The sequence below is a fragment of the Panthera onca genome, chromosome B3, assembly GCF_046562875.1.
Source record: "Panthera onca isolate mPanOnc1 chromosome B3, mPanOnc1 haplotype 2, whole genome shotgun sequence".
Taxonomy (NCBI): domain Eukaryota; kingdom Metazoa; phylum Chordata; class Mammalia; order Carnivora; family Felidae; genus Panthera; species Panthera onca.
The window spans coordinates 60303827-60321415 of record NC_138344.1 but is presented as its reverse complement, the minus strand read 5'-3'; the positions used below and the strand labels follow the sequence as shown (position 1 = coordinate 60321415).

The window sequence follows — 17589 nt, the reverse complement described above, 5'->3', positions numbered from 1 at the left end:
ACATTTCATGTGTTGCTACACTGACAGGAAACCTTCACTTGTTTTGAGAAATTTCATATTGGGTGACTGACATAGAACCTACTCCAGACATCATGCCCTATCCCCAAACTTAGGCATCTGCTGAACAATCTCAGTTGATTGCTAGTTGAACTGGTTAGTTCTTTTTTAACAGCACCTTGAATGGATAGCAGAGAAACATAATAGGAACAAATTTCTTACCGCTGTGAGGGGTCCTTCTGCTTGCGCCTCCATTGGACTCGTGGGTGTCACTGCAATAAAGTGACTAGCAGCTCCAGCCTGGAGTTCTAGCCTATCTGTATACTGCTCTGGAGCAGCAGTGGCAGGACACTCCCCAGAAAGTGCTAAGACCACACCTGAGGTTTCTTTCTTTAAATGATCACTTTCTGCCCAAGGACCCAGTAGGAGCTTTTCATCTTGAGGCGATTCCTCCAGGACTTGAAGTACTTCAGGCTCCTCATCAGAAGGGCTTCCAGTTGTTTTATGGCCTAAAGCCTCATTTGTCCTAAAATCCCGAAGGTCCTGCTCCTTGTCCACAATCACCCATTCTTTGGAATCAACCTCCTGCTTGCAGGAGCTCAAGTTAACTGCTATAAATCCATTGCTGGCACCGCCATCTGCCTGTTCAGGGGTGTTGGCAGAGGCAGGCTTAGAAGCATCTGGAAGATATTCTTCATCATAGTGCCAGATATGGTCAGTACGGGACACAGCGGGAACACAAGGCTTATGAAGCAGAGCAGGGAGAATAGATTCCTTTCCTGCACTGGAATCTTTCTGCATTTTCTCCAGGCTTAAGAAAACAGAGAGAAGTTACTCAACTGTCCTAGGAAAATATTTATTGCATAACCTATAAGCTCTATACAGAACTAACATTCACACACAGGTTAGAGAAAAAAATATAAATAAAACATAAGGAAAGTTTCACAGGCTGATTAAGTTCTGCTTTATGTGTCATAATCCTGTTTGGGAAGATGGAGCCCATGGGAGGAAGATGGCTCTCCTGCTGCAGGGCAGAAGAGAAGCCTAACCAGGTTGACTCATGTGATCTATTTCAACTTTTCTTTGACAATTCAATCACGCTGCCCTCTCTCTGGCAGACAGGAACAATTTAGCCAAATTTAGCTTTTGCTTCACCAGAAGGCCTACAAAAGGAAATGAAGAAGCTAGTATGCATTAGGCAAATACTTGAAGTGTTTCTTCTTCAGACATATATGTAAATGTACTCATTCAAGTAAATACCAAAGGCAGAACTTTTAAAAAGAAAAGCTGCTATACCTGCTCAAGCACACCCAGTCCACTACGCACATAGCGGTGCACACAGTGGAGGGGGTGGGGGAAGCTTCAAGGTATATTGTCAGTTTGGCTGGATTAAAAGGCAGATGGCAGAGAGGTATAGAGGTATAGAATCTCTCTGCCGGCTGAGGGGCAGGCAATGGTGTGACCATTTGGCTGCACTTGCTTCTAAGAACTGATCTCATCTTCAGGGGAGTAGTTTAAGCAATACACTTTTTGCTTTCCAAGTCTGTAATTAGGTGCTTCAATTCCTTCAACTGTTCCCTTTTCATTCTAGCTTCTGGCTTGAGTTCATTTTCTTGGATTACTTCTCTTAACTCCACCTTATTTTTATTTCTCAGCTCTTCCCTCAACATGGACTCCCTTTGGTTTCATTCCTTTGTTAAACTAATTCTTTACCAAACTAAGCTTTTACTCCTATTGCATTTAGGTCTTTATTCCCAATCTTAGCCACAACTCAAAATGTTTAAGCACTGCCCCATCTCAAATCCATCCTTTTGACCATATCAATGTACAGACATAGCTTCTATCACATAGCTGTGAGACTGAATGACTACCATGTAAGGAAGAATACACATATATGAAGGACGATTGAAAATGGAAGCCAGATTAGACTAGGCCAGAAGTGGCTGAACTGTCTTTAAACACAGTAAACACCATGTTAGTCAATTACATGGTCCTTCTAACATTTCATTGCCAATAGCAGCCACCGGGGATGTACACTGAAGGGCATGCGACCATCACTAGTCACTTGGCTCTTAGTATTACTGCAGTCTTCTTTAATTTATATATAACAATTCTTCTGTTAGCAAAATTTATGGATAATTGGACTTCTAATCATGAACTATAGTTATTACCTATGTATAGCTCTCCAAAGTTCCACCTTTCCTTATTTCTAGGAAGAAACTTATTCATGCCTATTTTTCCTACAGTACTTACTCACAGAAGGCCTTCATTAAAATTGAATTGAACTGCCTGTCCCTTGTATATAAATTACTTGTTTCCCTCCTTCACGAACTCCCCTTCTTCCTGCACAATACCTTCTTTATCTTGTGCACTCCAACTCTACACTGCATCTTCTTACTCCAATAAATGAGATCCCTTCCAAACAAGGTAAGTTCAAAATGTTTTTAACTTGTACCTAGTTTTATGAAATTACCAGTTCCCACTGCTCAACTTGCAAGGCCAAAAGCTGTGTTATAAGAACTTGTAACAATATTATAAGACAATTCACATTAAGAATCACAAAGATAATAAAAACATGGATGCAGATGAGAGCTTAATCAAATCAGTACTACAAAAATGCAAACATTTCTTATTTGAAAGACTTTACATTATAGAAATTAGTAATAATGATGTTGAGGATAACTATAGCATCTTTCTTAGTAGCTTTAAAGAAAAGAAAAACTATTTCATACCAGGTCTCAAGAAACTTGTCAGTATCTGGCTTTGGCTCCAGTGTTAGACGTTTTTCCAGCTCAAAGCTGTGGATAGAACGTAACTTCCGCACCAATGGAACATCTCTGTCTGGCTGAGTAATCTCTGAGCGGACACGAATCGGTGAACCAAGGCTTGGAGCATTCAGAATACCATTTACTTGACCATGGCTGTTTTCTTCCTCAGTAGCAGCCTAGACAAAATATAAAAGAAAATAATGAAAAACATTCAGGTGACTATGTATAGGAATTACTGACGTCTTTCAAAATAATATAAGCAAATGCTTGCGATGTGTTTTCAGGAATCAAGACATTTTGGATAGGTGACATCTCTAAACACTTGTCTATTAACCCTTTATAAAATGAATATTAATTTATTCTCCGTTTCAGTATTATTTTAGTTTTTTATGTTTTTGGTACAAAAATAAACAGTCTAAAAATGTTTAACAACCTTAGCTTTTTGTATGATATCTTACAAGATGCTTGCAGGTCTCCATTCCACTAAAGTAAAAATAAAACCTGGAAAGGACATTTTCTTCGAGCCACAGGTGGTCTCACAAGAGTTAGGAGAGGCTGCCAAACATGAATATCCCCTGTTGCTCCTTCTCTAAAAACCAAATGAAAAACCAAACAACAATAAGAAAACTTGGAGCTAGAACAATAAAGAGCTGAGTAGAGCAGCAGGTTGAATATGACACAGCTCAGAGTAGTGGGGCTGCCTAAGGACAGATGCCCACAGCAGCACACTTACCAAGGAAATTAAGCTTGACCCCAGTAGTAGGGTAAGAGAGGGAGGTCTGGTATGTTTAAAGATGCCCAACTGGTCTGCTGGCTACCAGCAGAAGCAGAAGACAATCTTCTCTGAGGTAAGACTTCTTCTGAAGTAAGGTCTACAGGACTGCCATCAATTATTAATCAAACACATGGGAAGGAATGCCACCACAACTAACAGAAATAATAATAATTTTTAGAAAAATATTTAAAACTCCCAAAGACATCAGATATTAAACTTGTTAAAATACAGGATATATAGGGGGGAGAGTTAAGATGGTGGAGAAGTAGGGGATCCTGGGCTTTCTTTGTCCCTAAACACAGCTGTATTGAGGTCAGATTTTTTGGAACACCCAGGAAATAGATCTGCAGAGCAACAGAAGGATCTCCACAGTTGGAGGGAAACAGCTTGGTAGATGTGAGGTGCATGGATGTGAACTGGGGAAGAGAAAAACAGTGGAGCCACAGACAAGAGGGAACCATTTCTGTGCAGAGACAAAAGGGAGGGAAAGAGAGAAGGGTTAAGAAAGTGCAACATCAAGTTAGCACAAGAGGAAAACCTCTTTGGACCATGAACTGGGGAGCGAGAAATACTGAGCATCCCAGTTTTGTTTTGCAAATAGCTTTTGGAGCTCTCACTCCAAGGTTTTGGAAGTATGTGTCTTTCTCCTGAGCGGAGCTGTGGACGCACTCCTGGGGAGAAGGGAGCTGGCCCTGGAGTGCATACTGTAGTGTAGACATCTCCAGGGTACACTGGAAGAGAACAGTCCCCTTCCTGGAGTACTTCTGGAAGAGGGTTTATTGCCTCACCAAGGACAAAAGACCATGCAGGTGACGGCCAAACCCTTTCATCAGCAGGGTGGAAAGGCTCTACTCTGGAGGAGGGGAGTAGATCTGCACTATGCCAGGTCCTTTAAGATTTGGGGTTTTGAATCCCAACTGTGCACCAAGGAGAAGGTGCAGGATACTTGTGGCTGAGGGCAAGGTGACTGCCCTCACTATTCTGTAAGGGCTACTCAACAGTGGTGGTTGGGATCCCCAGTCTGGGGATCAAAGCCTGGGGTGATGCCATTTTTTCCCCCAACACAACACAGTGGGACTTCAGAGAGAAGCACAGCGGCCCCCAGTGGAGTTGGGACCTGCTTACACCATACTCTGCCCCTCCATGCCTGGCAACGGCTTATCTACTGGAAGCAAGATGGAATCTGAGCTAATGCAGCCAGCCTTTGCTCCAGACCAGCACAGTCAAGCACCCCTCAAGCACCAAAGACAACTCATTTTTAGTTTTTTTCTCCTTTTCTCTTTTTTCTTTTGGAATCAGGCTCATAGTTTCTGGTTTACTTTTTGTCATTTCCTTTTGTCTTTTCTTTTTTTTTTTTGAATCAGGCTTTTTAATTTTCTTTTTCCTTCTTTTCTTTTTTCTTCTGCTTCCCCCCCCCCCCTTTCTTTTTCTGTGCAATCAGCTTTATAGTTTTTTGTTCCCTCTCTTTTTCTCTTTTTATGGGATCAGCCTTTGCCGTCCCCGGCACCCCCCCCCCCCCAGCCTTTTCCTTTTTTCCTAGGGTTACTTCAACAAAAAAATCAAAGCACACCTGGTTGAAGTTCCATACACTCCACCACTACAAGCAAGGAGGAGCTTTGTAAAGGACTGACCAGTGGGAAAGAGCAGCCAAAATGCAACAGCAGAGGGCACACAGCATACACCAGAAACACTTCCTGGAGTGACAGGCCCCGGACAGGGTATGACCCCTTTTTAATACAGTAGTATTCTCAGGTGTAGGAAACATAACAAGCTTTTAAAACATGCAAAGGACAGAAACTTAGCCAAAATGACAAGATGAAGGAATTCTCCCCAAAAGAAAGGTCAAGAAGATATCACAGCCAGGGACCGGCTCAAAACAGATATAAGCAATATATCTGAACAAGAATTTAGAACAACAGTCATAACTACTATCTGGGCTTAAAAAAGGCACAGAAGACACCAGAGAAACCCTTGCTGCAGAGATCAAAGACCTAAGAACTAGTCAGGATGAATTAAAAAATGCTATAACTGAACTGCAAAATAAACTAGATACAGGGACAGCAAGAATTAAAGAAGCAGAGAATAGGTGCAACAGAAGAAAAAATTATGGAAAATCATGAAACTGACAAAAAGAAGGAAAGAAAATTACTAGATGACAAGGGGAGGCTTAGAAAACTAACTGATTACAAGAAACGAAACAATATTCATATCAAAGGAGTCCCAGAAAAAGAAAAGCGAGGAAAAGGGGAGGTTTATTTGAACAAATTATAGCAGAGAACTTCCCTAATCTGGGAAAGGAAACAGGCATCCAAGTCCAAGAGGCACAGAGAACTCACTTCAAAGTCAACAAAAACAGGTCAACATCACAATGTATCATAGTGAAATTTGCAAAATACAAGGATAAAGAGAAAATTCCGAAAGTAGCTATGGACAAAAGGTCCTAGCCTACAAGGGTAGATACATAAGGTTAGCAGCAGACCTGTCCACTGAAACTTGGCAGGCCAGAAGGGAGTGGCAGGACATATTCAATGTGCTGAACAGGAAAAATATGCAGTCAAGAATCCTTTATCCAGCAAGGCTGTCATTCAGAATAAAAGGAGAGAAAAAGACTTTCCCAGACAAACAAAAAAACTAAAGGAATGTGTGACCACTAAACCATTTCTGCAAGAAATTTTAAGGGGGACTCTCTGAGGGGAAAAAAAAGGACCAAAGCAGTAAGACTACAAAGGACCAGAGAATATCATCAGAAACACCAAATTGACAGATTATCACAATGGCACTAAATTCATATCTTTCAATAATCATTCTGAATATAAATGAAATGCTCCAATCAAAAGACACAGGGCATCAGAATGGATTAAAAAACAAGATCCATCTATATTCTGCCTACAATAGACTCATTTTAGACCATAGGACACCCACAGACTGAAAGTGAGGGGATGGAGAACATCTATCATGCTAATGGAGGTCAAAAGGAACCTGGAGTAGCCATGTATCAGACAAACTAGATTTTAAACCAAGGACTGTAACAAGAGATGAAGAAGAGCATTATGTCATAATTAAGGGTCTATACATCATGAAGATCCAACAAATGTAAATATTTAATGCCCCTAACTGAAGAGCACCCACATACATAAGTTGATTAATCACAAACATAAAAAAAACTCCTTAATAATAATACCATAATACTAGGAGACTTTAATACCCCACTTGCAACAGATAGATCATCTAAGCAGAAAATCAACAAGGAAACAATGGCTTTGCATGACATACTGGACCAGATGGGCTTAATAGATATATTTAGAACATTTCATCCTAAAGTAGCAGAATACACATTCTTCTCAAGTGTACATGGAACATTTTCCAGAATTGATCACATGCTGGGTCACAAATCAGCCCTCAAGAGGTACAAAAAGGTCCATATCATACCATGCAAATTTTCAGATCACAACACTATGAAACTTGAAATGAACCACAAGAAAAAATTTGGAAAGCCCTCAAATACATGGAGGTTAAAGAACATCCTACTGAAGAAAGAATGGGTTAACCAGGAAATTAAAGAAGAAATTAAAAAATACATGAAAGCAAATGAAAACACAATAGTCCAAACCCTTTCAGATGCAGCAAAGGCAGTCCTAAGAGGAAAATACATTGCAATTTAGGCCTATCTCAAGAAGTAAGAACAGTCCCAAATACACAATCTAAACTTACACCTAAAGGAGCTAGAAAATGAGCAGCAAATAAAGCCCAAAGCCAGCAGAAGAAGGGAAATAATAAAGATTAGAGCAGAAATAAACGATATAGAAACAAACAAACAAAAACCCCAGCAGAACAGTGTCTACCCCTGCAGGTTAAGGTCCATTTGTCCCTAGCTGTTTTCAGAAAAACAGAACACATCAATGAATCTAAGAGCTGGTTTTTTGCAAGAATAAAAATTGATAAACCCCTAGCTAGACTTATAAAAAAGAGAGAGAGAGAGAGAGGATCCAAATAGATAAAATCATGAAGGAAAGAGGAGAGATCATGGGACACCTGGGTGGCTCAATTGGATAAGCATCCAACTTCAGCTGAGGTCATGATCTCATGGTTCGCAAGTCTGAGCCCCATACTGGTGTCTCTGCTGTCAGCACGGAGCCCGCTTTGGATCCTCTGTCCTCCTTCCATTCTGCCCCTCCCTGGCTTGTGCATGTGTGCACTCTCTCTCAAAAAAACTAAACATTAAAAAAAAAGAAAGAAAGAGATCACAACCAACACCACAGAAATATAAACAATTATAAGAGAATACTATGAAAAATTATATGCCAACAAACTGGACAATCTGGAAGAAATGTACAAATTCCTAGACACTCACACACTACCAAAGCTCAAACAGGAAAAAATAGAAAATTTGAAGAGGCCCATAAGCAAAGAAATTGAATCAGTTATCAAAAATCTCCAAACAAAGTCCTGGGCCAGATGGCTTCCCAGGGAAATTCTACCAGACATTTAAAGAAGAGTTAATAACGGGGCACCAGGGTGGCTCAGTTGGTTAAGCGGCCGACTTCGGCTCAGGTCATGTCTCGCGGTCCGTGAGTTCGAGCCCCGCATCAGGTTCTGTGCTGACAGCTCAGAGCCTGGAGCCTGTTTCAGATTCTCTGTCTCCCTCTCTCTGACCCTCACCCGTTCATGCTTTGTCTCTCTCTGTCTCAAAAATAAATAAATGTTAAAAAAAAAAAAATTAAAAAAAAAAAAGAAGAGTTAGTACCTATTCTTCTAAACTAATCCTAAATACAGAAATGGAAAGAAAGCTTCCAAACTCATTCTATGAAGCCAGCATTACCTTGATTCCAAAACCAGACAAAGACCCACTAAAAAGGAGAATTACAGGCCAATATCCCTAATGAACCTAGATGCAAAAATTCTCAATAAGATAAATGTACTAGCAAATCAAATTCAACAGTACATTAGAAGAATTATTAACCATGATTAATTGGGACTTATTCCTGGGCTGCAAGGCTGGTTCAATATGCTATGCCACATTTACAAAACAAAGGATAAGAACCATATGATCCTTTATAGGTGCAGAAAAAGCATTTGGCAAAATCCAGCATCCTTTCTTGATAAAGACCATCAAGAAAGCAGAGGTAGAAGGAACATACCTCAACATCATAAAAGCCATATATGAAGCTAATATCATCCTTTAATGGGGAAAACCTGAGAGCTTTACTCCTAAAGTCAGAAACACGACAGAGATGTACACTCTCACCACTGTTGTTCAACATAGTACTAGAAGTCCTAGCCTCAGCAATCAGACAACAAAAAGAAATAAACAGCATCCAAACTGGCAAAGAAGAAGTCAAAACTTTCACTCTTCGCAGATAACATGATACTCTACATGGAAAATGCCAAAGACTCCACCAAAAAATTGCTAGAACTGATGCATGAATTCAGCAAAGTCACAGGATATAAAATCAATGCAGAGAAATTGGTTGCATTTCTATACACCAATAATGAAGCAACAGAAAGAGAAATCAAGGAATTGATCCCATTTACAATTGCACCAAAAGCCATAAAGTACCTAGGAATAAGCCTAACCAAAGAGGTAAAAGATCTGTACACCGAAAACTACACAAAGCTTATGAAAGAAATTGAAGACACAAAGAAAGGAAAAAAGATTCCATGTTCATGGATTGAAAGAACAAATATTGTTAAAATGTCTATACGACCCAAAGCAATCTAACACTCAATGTAATTCCTATCAAAATAACACCAGCATTCTTCACAGAGCTAGAACAAACAATCCCAAAATTTGTCTGGAACCAGAGAAGACCCCAAATAGCCAGAGCAATCCTGAAAAAGAAAACCAAAGCTAGAGGCATCACAATTGCAGACTTCAAGATGTATTACAAAGTGGTAATCTAGACAGTATGGTACTGGCACAAAAACAGACACATAGATCAATGCAACAGAATACAGAACCCAGAAATGGACCCACAAATGTAAGGCCAACCTACCTTGAACAAAGGAGGAAAGAGTATCCAATGGAAAAAAGACAGTCTCTTCAGCACATGGTGCTGGGAAAACTGGACAGCGATATGCAGAAGAATGAAACTGGACCACTTTCTTATACCATACAGAAAAGTAAATTCAACATGAATGAAAGACCTAATTGTGAGACAGGAAACCATCAAAATCCTACACTTGATCTTAGCCAAAAGGCCGAGAAGCGATGAAACCATCAAAATCCTACAGGAGAAAACAGGAAGCAACCTCTTTGACCTAGGCTACAGCAACTTCTTGACATGTCTCCAGGGGTGAGGGAAATAAAAGCAAAAATGAACTACTGGCACCTCATCAAGATAAAAACCTTGTGTATAATGAAGGAAACAATCAATAAAACTAAAAGGCAACCAATGGGATGGGAGGAGATGTTTGCAAATGACATATTGGATAAAAGGTTAGTATCCAAAATCTATGAAGAACTTACCAAACTCAACACTCAAAAAAAAAAAAAATAACCCAGTAAAGAAACGGGCAGAAGACATGAATAGACACATTTCCAAAGAAGACATCCAGGTGGCCAACAGACACATGAAAAGATGCTCAAAATCACTCATCATCAGGGAAATACAAATCAAAACCACAAGGAGATACCACCCCTCACACCTGTCAGAATGGCTAAAATTAACAACTCAGGCAACAACAGATGCTGACAAGGATGCAGAGAAAGAGGAACCCTCTTGCACTGTTGGTGGGAATGCAAACTGGTGCAGCCACTCTGGAAAACAGTATGGAGGGGTTCCTCAAAAAATTACAAATAGAACTACCCTATAACCCAGAAATTGCACTAGTAGGTATTTATCCAAAGGATACAAAAATGCTGATTTGAAGGGGCACATGCACCCCAGTGTTTACAGCAGCACTATCAACAATAGCCAAATTATGGAAAGAGTACAAACATCCACTGACTGATGAATGGATAAGAAGTTGGAAAGAACCCAAATGTCCACTGAGTGATGAATGGATACAGAAGATGTGGTGTATATATACAATGAAATACTATTTGGTGCTCAAAAAGAATGAAATCTTGCCATTTTCAAGAACATGGATGAAACTAGAGTACATTATGCTAAGCAAAATAAATTAGAGAAATGATTTCACTCATATGTGTAATTTGAGAAACTTAACAGATGAACATAGGGGATGGGAAGAAAAAATGAGATAAAAACAGAGAGGGAGGCAAACCATAAGAGACTCTTAAATACAGAGAACTGAGGGTTGCTGGAGGGGAGGTGGGTAGGTGGATGGGCTAAATGGGTGATGGGCATAAAAGAGGGCACTTGTCTGAATGAAAACTGGTTGTCATATGAAAGTGATGAATCACGGGGTTCTATTCCTGAAACCAATAGCACAGTGTATGTTAATTAACTTGAATTTAAATAAATTAATTTAAAAAAAAAAAAACAGGATATATAACAGTTATACCTAAAATGTTTAAAAAAATAAAGGTCATTATCACAAATATCAACAAGGGATTATTTGGAATTAGCTGATGAATTTAATATTAAATATTCAATCAACAAGTTAAACATCAAATTAACCAGGAAAAGCCAAAGTTTTTAATCAGTGAACTAGAAGACATAGCAAAAGAAATTACCTAGAATGAAGCACAACAAGATAAGGAGAAGGAAAATATGAAAAAAGATGTTAAGAGATTATGAATGAAGCACAAGATTATGTAACAGAATAAAAAGGCATAATATATGTTTAATTGGAGTCCCAGAATGAGAGAACAGAGAGAATGAATTAGTGGCAATATTTTGCTAGGGAATGGCTGTACATCTCTTAGAAATGATACAAAATTATGAATCAAAGACTCAGGAAACAAGATATCCCAACCAGGATAAATAAAAAGAAATATAAGCCTAGACACACTGTAGTTAAAATGTACAACACCAAAGACAAAGAGAAAAGCTAAAAAGTCGCCAGGGAGCAAAGACGGGGGAGAGGGAATGGATCATGTAACAAAGAAAAAAAAAAAAAAATCCAGAATAACAGACGTTTGAAATTCAATACAGAAGCCAGAGGAAAAATAACTGTCAATCAAAAACTTTGAAGCTAGCATAAACTCTCTTTAAAAATTGAGGCTAGGGGCGCCTGGGTGGCTCAGTCGGTTAAGCGTCCGACTTCGGCTCAGGTCATGATCTCACGGTCCGTGAGTTCGAGCCCTGTGTCAGGCTCTGTGCTGACAGCTCAGAGCCTGGAGCCTATTTCTGATTCTGTGTCTCCCTCTCTCTCTGACCCTCCCCTGTTCATGCTCTGTCTCTCTCTGTCTCAAAAATAAATAAAACGTTAAAAAAAAATTGAGGCTAAAATAAATACATTAACAACTAAGTAAAAATTGAAAGTCTTTCCAAAAGATCTGAACTAAAGGAACTTCTAATGGAAATACTTCAGAAAGAAAGAAGGTGAGTCCAGGACTTCCAAAAATGTAAGGAAATGGTAAATATCTTTGAAAAATCCACATAAACACTACTGCTATAAAAGAACAGTAACACTAATAATCTAATTTGAGTACTGTTTTTGAAAAGGAAATAATTAAAAAATAGAAGAGAACTAAATACAGATTAAATAGTGACAATGGGTGAAAGAAATTACAGTAAGTATGTTCTATGTCAAATGCCATTTCATACTCTCATATACACAGATACCCCTGTGGGCTGGCAACTAAGAATGTCACTAGAGATTTTTATTTTATTATTTTTTTACCATTTCTTTATTTTTTGAGAGAGAGAGAGAGAGAGAGACAGATGGGGGATGTCCCCCAGATGTCTCTTGTCCCACAGACAGGCCAAGCTCCTCACAACTGATCATGGAAAATTCTTTTCAAGATATACTTCATAAAGCATGACTAGCCAATTTTCTATCAGTTATGTCAATAGGTATGAGCCCAAAGTCTCATTTCACACCTATACATTTAACTTCTATTCCACATAAGAAGCACCAGAAACTAACTGATTCATAATTCACTGCCTCTCCATTCCCATTAATCTTCATTTTATCTTCTATGAACTGGAAAGGACAAGGAACAGTAAAGGCAAAAAGAAATTTGGGGATAATATGCCCCAAGATTATTAAAAATTAACCATTTAATTCAGAAATCTGTATCTCTCCCCATACTTACAAGTAGTCCTGCTTACAATCCTAAGGAAGAAAAAATCATGTCAATTATTCAACATCCACTATGTCACCTCATGATCAGTTCCATTCCCAACCCTCATTTCCCCACCTCCACTTGAGGCAATTTTCAGAATGGGTACTCCTAGTTCCCTAGGTCCACACTAAAGAAGGGGCCCAGAGTTTTGTCATATTATTTAGAAAGACTATTACTTCTTTTCTATAGATGTCTCTTCTTTTAGTCTCTGTGTCTGGTTATTTTTTAAAAATCCCTTCATCTTTTTCACAAAATACAAGATGAAGATTAATGTTTAGCATCTATACCTGAGTGCTACGGGCAAAATTAGCCAAGATGTTGCAATTACAAATATATAAATCACTAGCAATAAATGTTCTACTTCTCAAAGTTAAGAATCATGATACTTAGCTACATTAACAGAAGAAAAACATTAAGCACATAGAAAGATATTCTTCCTATACAAGAAATACTAACCTTACAAATCCCAAGCTTTATCTTGTTCCTGTTGGCATCCATCTCTTCCCAGACATCCTTCTCCTGGGGACGTGGGTGCCCCAAAGATCCAGGCAATTTATCTGGTGACACACCAACAGGGATGCCATTCTCCCCATCACTAAGCTGTTCATCTGGAAACACCTCATCTGTATTTTCTCGAAGCAAGTCTCCTGGGATGGGAGTGGCATTGGCAATTCTAAAAATGTGGAGTGAAAAAAAGGTAGAACTTAAAAACACCAGAATCAAAAGTTACTCTAAGATTATCCTACATTTTGTTTCTGGACTTAAATCATGAAGTCTATACATGAGTAAAAGAGTAATACAAAACAAAACCAAAAACCTCAGAAACTTAGGTCATGCCAATTGTACAAAATAAAACTGCTTCTGATCAGTAGAATTTTCAGGCTGATCTAAAAAAAGAAATGTTAACAATAACTCACTGATTCAACAATTATTGCTCTATTTTCTAATAAGTCCCTGTCAGTTGTAGTATTTTCTATTCTTTACCCATTTTTTTTTCATTTAGGGAATAACAAAAACTATAAGCAAAAAAATATTAAGTGTCATAACGATATAAGCAGGTATGTGATCACTTGTATTTTTTAAATAGTGTAAAATGTATCTAGCGTTCTGCATTTACAGACTTTTTACTAAGTATCTACTATATGGAAGGCTCTAGGGAAATGAGAAAGGAAATTCTTGCCCTCTGGGTGAAACTAGAAATTCTATAATTATACAGTTCTGCATGAACTAACCATGAACAAAATTTAAAAAATATCGACACCTGTCAATATATTTCTTTCTAAGTAATTTCATGTCCCATTTATATGGCTGGTCATCTCTCCCTTAGACCGCTGGCCCATGAGGGGGCTTTTCTAGTTCTTAGTTATCACTCATTAAGTGTTCAGATCCTTGTATGCTCTTATGTTCTAGAACTATGCTCTGTATACTAGTTTGTATTTTATTTTTATTTGTTTGGTTTTTTTTTTTTAGTAGGCTTCACACCTAGCACAGAACCCAATGTGGGTCTTGAACTCATGACCCTAAGTTCAAGACCTGAGCTGAGATCAAGAGTCAGATGCTTAACCAACTGTGCCACCCAGGTGCCCAGTTTGTTTTGTTTTTAAATATTGCCGACTGAACACAATATTTACCACACAGTGAAACCTTTTCTTAGAAGTGATCTGGAATGTCTAAAAATAGAAAAAACAGTCTTCACTAGACTAACTATACTGACACATACAATCAATATGAGTGGTAAAATAGGCATCTTCTTAGTGAACCACTCCAAGGGTGACAACGCTCTGGCCCAGGTATTGTCAATATGAAATGCTGTGAGAACAAAGATCAGTCATTTTTCAGGGACTTGTTCTACCTAAGTTGACCTTCGCTACCACCTCTCCCTACTAGGGCCAATAGGAGAAGATGAATCTCTTTATCAATATGTTATATGTATGTAATTAGAAAAGCACTGATAATAGCTCTCAGGAAAAAAATAGCTCTCAGGCCTGTAAAGTGGTTCTTATAGTTCTGACATTGGGAACACATTGAAAAAGGTAGTGTGGCCTAAAATAGTTCATATAAAGGGATTTATGATAAAAAGAAAGTTCAAAAGTAAATAAAGTTCATAAAGGTCATAAACTGGCTACTAAAACATTTTTCAGATATAAGTTCAGTATACAGATTGATGCTAGACATTACAACAGACACTAACATATATGTGCTACATGGCAATCCAAATGTTTATTAAAAGAATTCCCTGTATTCTCGAGGACAGAGAATGGCAAAAGAATCAATATTTGAATTCAGGAAGGTCGGTCTACTAGCCCCACAATTTTTTCCCATTTTAAATCTCTCAGTTTTCTTCCAATCCTTTCTTCCCTATGCCTAGCTACTATTCCACAGTTTCTTTCCAACCCCCCAACTCCTTGGCATTTCCTTCTCCACTCCTGAGGAAACAAAGTACATCTCCACCTACAAACTGCTTCTAATTTTATTCTATCCCAGTTTCCCTCTTCTCTCATATGCTGCGGTCTAATTCCACACACTTCAAGGGGCTCTCACATCTTCCCCACACGGGCTCTCCTGCACATGACTTAGGTTCCTCTCTGCATTTATTCCCCATTTTTAACCCTTACATAGTTCTATTTTCTTCATTCTCCTATAGCTCTGATCCAAATCCGGAGTTTGCGATATGGAAAGAAATTCCTTCCCAGAAAAATCATATTTCATTCAGGAGTTGAATGAATGCAAAAGTATATGTAAGAGTATTATTAGCACATTAGCACATTGTGTGTGTTTGTGGACAAGGTATAAATTACAGAAACATTAAGGAAAAAAAAGTAAGGACATGTATGGAAGAATTGGACAGATGTCAAGAAAAGTACTAAGAAGAGACATCCTTTTCACACTTCCTTCCCCATAATCTAAGGCAGGCATTAGCCAACTGGGGCTGTGGGCCAAATCTGGCCAGCTCACCTATTTTTGTAAGTCAAGTGTATGGCATGGGTCATGCTCATTCATTTACATATTGTCTGTGGCTACTTTAGCACTATAATGGAAGTGGTAGTGGCGAGAGAGACAGCACAGCTCACAGATATTTATCTGGCCTTAATAGATAAGGTTTGCTGAAAAATCAGTATTTTAATTCAGAGGTCAGCAAATTCAGTCACTTCTTAACGGGCCAGATAAATGGTAGGCTTGTAGGCACAATACTTTTCAGGCAAGATTCACTGATGGATGCTAAAACTTGTGGGAGAAAGTACAATGAAAAACAAGTTTTGGGGTGCCTGGATGACTGAGTTGATTGAGCATTCAACTTCAGCTCAGGTCATGATCTCACAGTTCATGAGTTTGAGCCCTACATCAGGTTCGCTGCTGTCAGTACGGAGCCCACTTCAGACCCTCTGTACTCCTCCCTCTCTGCCCTTTCCCTGCCTGCATTCTCTCTCTTAAAAAAAATTTTTTTTAAAAATAAATTTAAAAAAAAGTTTATTTGAATGGTCTCAAAACATCTTCCCATAAAATAATTACTTACAAAGGGAAAAATAGTAACTTCACAGTGGAAAAATCTAACATCACCCTAACCAGATTAACAACATTAATACCACCAGTAATAAGACATACTGACATCATGTACCTCCTTACTTAATACCCATAATTTCCCTCTGATCTTAGCTTTAAATGTAAAAAATGAGTAGTCTGATAGGGTTCTAAGTTTCCAGGAGGAAGGGCCTTTGACATTTTTGTTTTTTGTTGGAAATTTCTAGTTCTAATGCAGTGTGATCAGGCAGTATAATATTTCTGCTTTATGGAACTATAAAGCATTAAAGTTTCTTGATGACCTAATAACTGATCAATTTTTATTAATGTTCCAGGGGCATTTGAGCAGAAGGCACGATCTCTATCTTCAGGATGTAGAGCTAAAAAAATATGCAAGAAGATCTCCCAATTACTCGTGTGTTTCTAGCTATGCCTCCCTGAATCTCTTCTGGTTGTTGCTTCCTAAAGGTGACTGCTGGGATTCTGGAGCCTAAATATTATGTATTTATTATGTCCCATTTGTGAATTGCAGCATTAAGCATTAATAAAAGCATTCCATCTTCATAACTTTTTTTTTTTTTTTTTTTTTGCTTTTTTTGCTTGAATTTTAGACTCTCTGATATCAGGATCATTATTCTCTTCTTAGGGCTCCCATTTTTTGGGTTTTTCTTTGTTCATCCTTTCTGAAATATTTTTTAGGTCTCTTGTACATAGCATATGTATTTAGCTATGTAAACCAAACTGAAAATCTTTTCATAGAGGAGTTAAGCCCATGCATATTTATTGCTATGATTGATATGTTTGGCCTCAACTCTGTCACAGTATTTTATAATTATATGTATTTTGTTATATTTCTTTCTCTACAAGATGAATCTTCTTTGTACTCTCATTTAGCCTCTTTCTCTTTCTTTCTTTCTTTCTTTCTTTCTGTTTTTGGGGGTATTTTAGGTTTGCCTATAAAGAAGTTTATTTATTTTGAGAGAGAGAGAGAGAGAGAGAGAGAGAGAGAGAGAGAGAGAGAGAGAATGCATGCACAAGCAGGGGAGGGACAAGGGAGAGGGAGAGAGAGAATCCCAAGCATGTCCCACATGGTCAGTGCACAGCCCATTGAGGGGCTTGATCTCATGAACTGTGATATCATGACCTGAGCCGAAATCAAGAGTTAGACTCATGAACGACTGAGCCACTCAGGCACCCCTTGCCTTTTTGTTCTAATGGTGTACTCTGGACATATACCTTTTTAAATGCTCTTAGTCCCCTGTTTTCTCATTTTTTCTTGCTATAGAGTTTCTTGGTTTTAACCGGTATTGTTTTGTTTTCTTCCATTAGGGACTCTA

At 38.5% G+C, this 17589-nt stretch overlaps 1 protein-coding gene and 1 non-coding gene across 5 annotated transcripts in view; both read right to left on the bottom strand.

Annotated features, from left to right (window-relative positions):
- Nucleotides 1-17589, bottom strand: part of TTBK2 (tau tubulin kinase 2) — a 166627-nt gene that overhangs the window by 23390 nt on the left and 125648 nt on the right. For all 4 annotated transcript variants that reach the window (XM_078448548.2, XM_078448546.2, XM_078448549.2 and 1 more), the window contains 3 exons: nt 13190-13406; nt 2730-2941; nt 220-808 (listed from right to left, as the gene is read on the bottom strand). In XM_078448548.2, the coding sequence (XP_078304674.1) occupies nt 220-808; nt 2730-2941; nt 13190-13406 (1018 nt within the window). The remainder of the gene's footprint in view (nt 1-219; nt 809-2729; nt 2942-13189; nt 13407-17589) is intronic.
- On the bottom strand, nt 9567-9750 carry LOC132670672 (U2 spliceosomal RNA). The gene has a single exon (XR_009606885.1). It is a non-coding gene; the product is annotated as a U2 spliceosomal RNA (small nuclear RNA).